Source organism: Heterodontus francisci, chromosome 32 (genome assembly GCF_036365525.1).
Source record: "Heterodontus francisci isolate sHetFra1 chromosome 32, sHetFra1.hap1, whole genome shotgun sequence".
Taxonomy (NCBI): Eukaryota; Metazoa; Chordata; class Chondrichthyes; order Heterodontiformes; family Heterodontidae; genus Heterodontus; species Heterodontus francisci.
This window is the reverse complement of record NC_090402.1, coordinates 60,769,264-60,771,317: the sequence shown is the minus strand read 5'-3', so window position 1 is coordinate 60,771,317 and position 2,054 is coordinate 60,769,264. Positions and strand designations below refer to the sequence as shown.

General features: G+C 44.2%; 1 protein-coding gene across 1 annotated transcript; it reads right to left on the bottom strand.

Moving 5' to 3' along the window:
• Positions 1-748: 748 nt before the first annotated feature.
• On the bottom strand, positions 749-1,544 carry LOC137347507 (zinc finger protein 239-like; the record flags this gene model as incomplete). Its single annotated transcript, XM_068011952.1, has 1 exon — positions 749-1,544. A coding segment is annotated over one exon (624 nt), but the record flags the coding sequence as incomplete, so codon positions are not given.
• Positions 1,545-2,054: the final 510 nt, after the last annotated feature.

The window sequence follows — 2,054 nt, the reverse complement described above, 5'->3', positions numbered from 1 at the left end:
TCTTTCAGATGAGACCTTCAACCAAGACCCCATCTGTCCTCTCAGATGGACGCAAACGATTCGATAAAGTTATTTTGAAGAGCAGGGGTGATCGCCCAGGTGCCTGTGAATATTTATCCCTCAACCAACATCATTAAAATAGATTACATTGTCAGAGCCACCTTTCTGTTTATGGGATTTTGCTGTGTGAAAATTTTCTTGCTCTATTTCCGACATTGAAAGGACTTGCATTTATATAGCGCCTTTCATAACCTCAGGATGTTCGAAAGCATTTTACAGCCAACGAAGTACCATTGAAGTGTCGTCACTGTTGTAATGTAGGAAACACAGCAGCCAATTTGCACACAGCAAGCTCCCACAAACAGCAATGTCATAATGAGAGCATCTGTTTTACTGATGTTGATGAAGGGATAAATATTGACCAGAACCCCAGGGATAACTTTGCAGCTCTTCTTTGACAGTGCTACAGGATCGTTTACATCCACCTGAAGCGGAAGGTGGGCCTCAGTTTAATAATTCATCTGAAAGATGGCGCCTCTGACCGTTCAGCACTCCCTCAGTGCTGCACTAGAGTGTGCTACCCACTGAGCACACATCAAAAGAACTTCATTACCTATAAAACACTGTGGGACATCCTGAAGTTGTGAAAGGCACTATACAAATACAAGTCTTCCATTAACAAAAGGAGAAAAGGCCCAAAAATGGAAGTCAGAGAAATCTTGGAGAAATCAAGGACTCGAACATGATGTTTGACGCAAACCTGATTTTTTTTTTTTTTAAAACATATATCCAGAATATTGAGCTCCAGTCCAGTTACAGGAATTAATATCAACTGAAATAAACCTCAAATTCAGAATGAACATTGTTCAGTCCTGGATGCAATTAACAGCAGCAATAACAGTAGAATCTAACTCCTGCAATCACTTGTGAACTCGCTGGTGTCTCAGTAGGTAGGATGACCGAGTGAATCCTTTCCCACACTTGGAGCAGCTGAAAGGCTTCTCCCCTGTGTGAACTCGCTGGTGTTTATAGAGGCTGGATGACTGAGGGAATCCCTTCCCACAATCGGAGCAGCTAAACGGCCTCTCTCCTGTGTGAACTCGCTGGTGTGTATAGAGGCTGGATGACTGAGTGAATCCCTTCCCACACACGGAGCAACTGAACGGCCTCTCCCCAGTGTGAACTCGCTGGTGTGTCTTGAGGCTGGATGACTGAGTAAATCCCTTCCCACACACAGAGCAGGTGTACGGCCTCTCCCCAGTGTGAATGCGCAGGTGTAATAGCAGATCATTTTTGATTTTAAAGCTCTTGTCACATTCAGAACATACAAAACCCCTGTCATCAAAATGAACAAGTTGGTGTCTCAGGAGATGATATGACTGAATGAATCCTTTCCCACACTCGGAGCAGGTGAAAGGCCTCTCTCCAGTGTGAATACGTCGATGAGTTTCCAGCTTGGATGGGTAACTGAAGCCCTTCCCACAGTCCCCACATTTCCACGGTTTGTCCGTGGTACGGGTGTCCTTGTGTGTCTCCAGGTTGGACAATCAGTTGGAGCCTTGTCCACACACACAATACGTGAATGGTGTGATGTTTTTTCAGGCTGTATAACTGGGTAAAGCTCTTTCCACAGTCAGTGCACTGGAACACTCTCACTCGGGTGTGTGTGTCTCACTGCTTTTCCAGTCACACTGATGTTTTTCCACAGACAGAACAAATATTCAGGTCCTGATGAATCGAGTGACTCTGTCAGATCTTGATGTGATGTTTGGTTTCAGTTTCCCGTCTGCAAATCCTTCTGTAATACCCTGCAAAAGGAGTTTACAAAAGTCAGCACTGTTAGTACAGGATAGAAATTCAGAACACAATTCTAGTTTCAATGGAACATTCTTTCCTCTCTTGTTCCCAGAAAACATGGGGTCCATTCAAACTAAAAGAATCCAAAATAAGCAACAAAGTCCCAACAAAAGCAAAGGGAACCTTCCCAACTAAACCAGAATGTTATTACCAGTGTCTGAGACACACTGTACCCTGACATGCCCACTGGTCGCAGA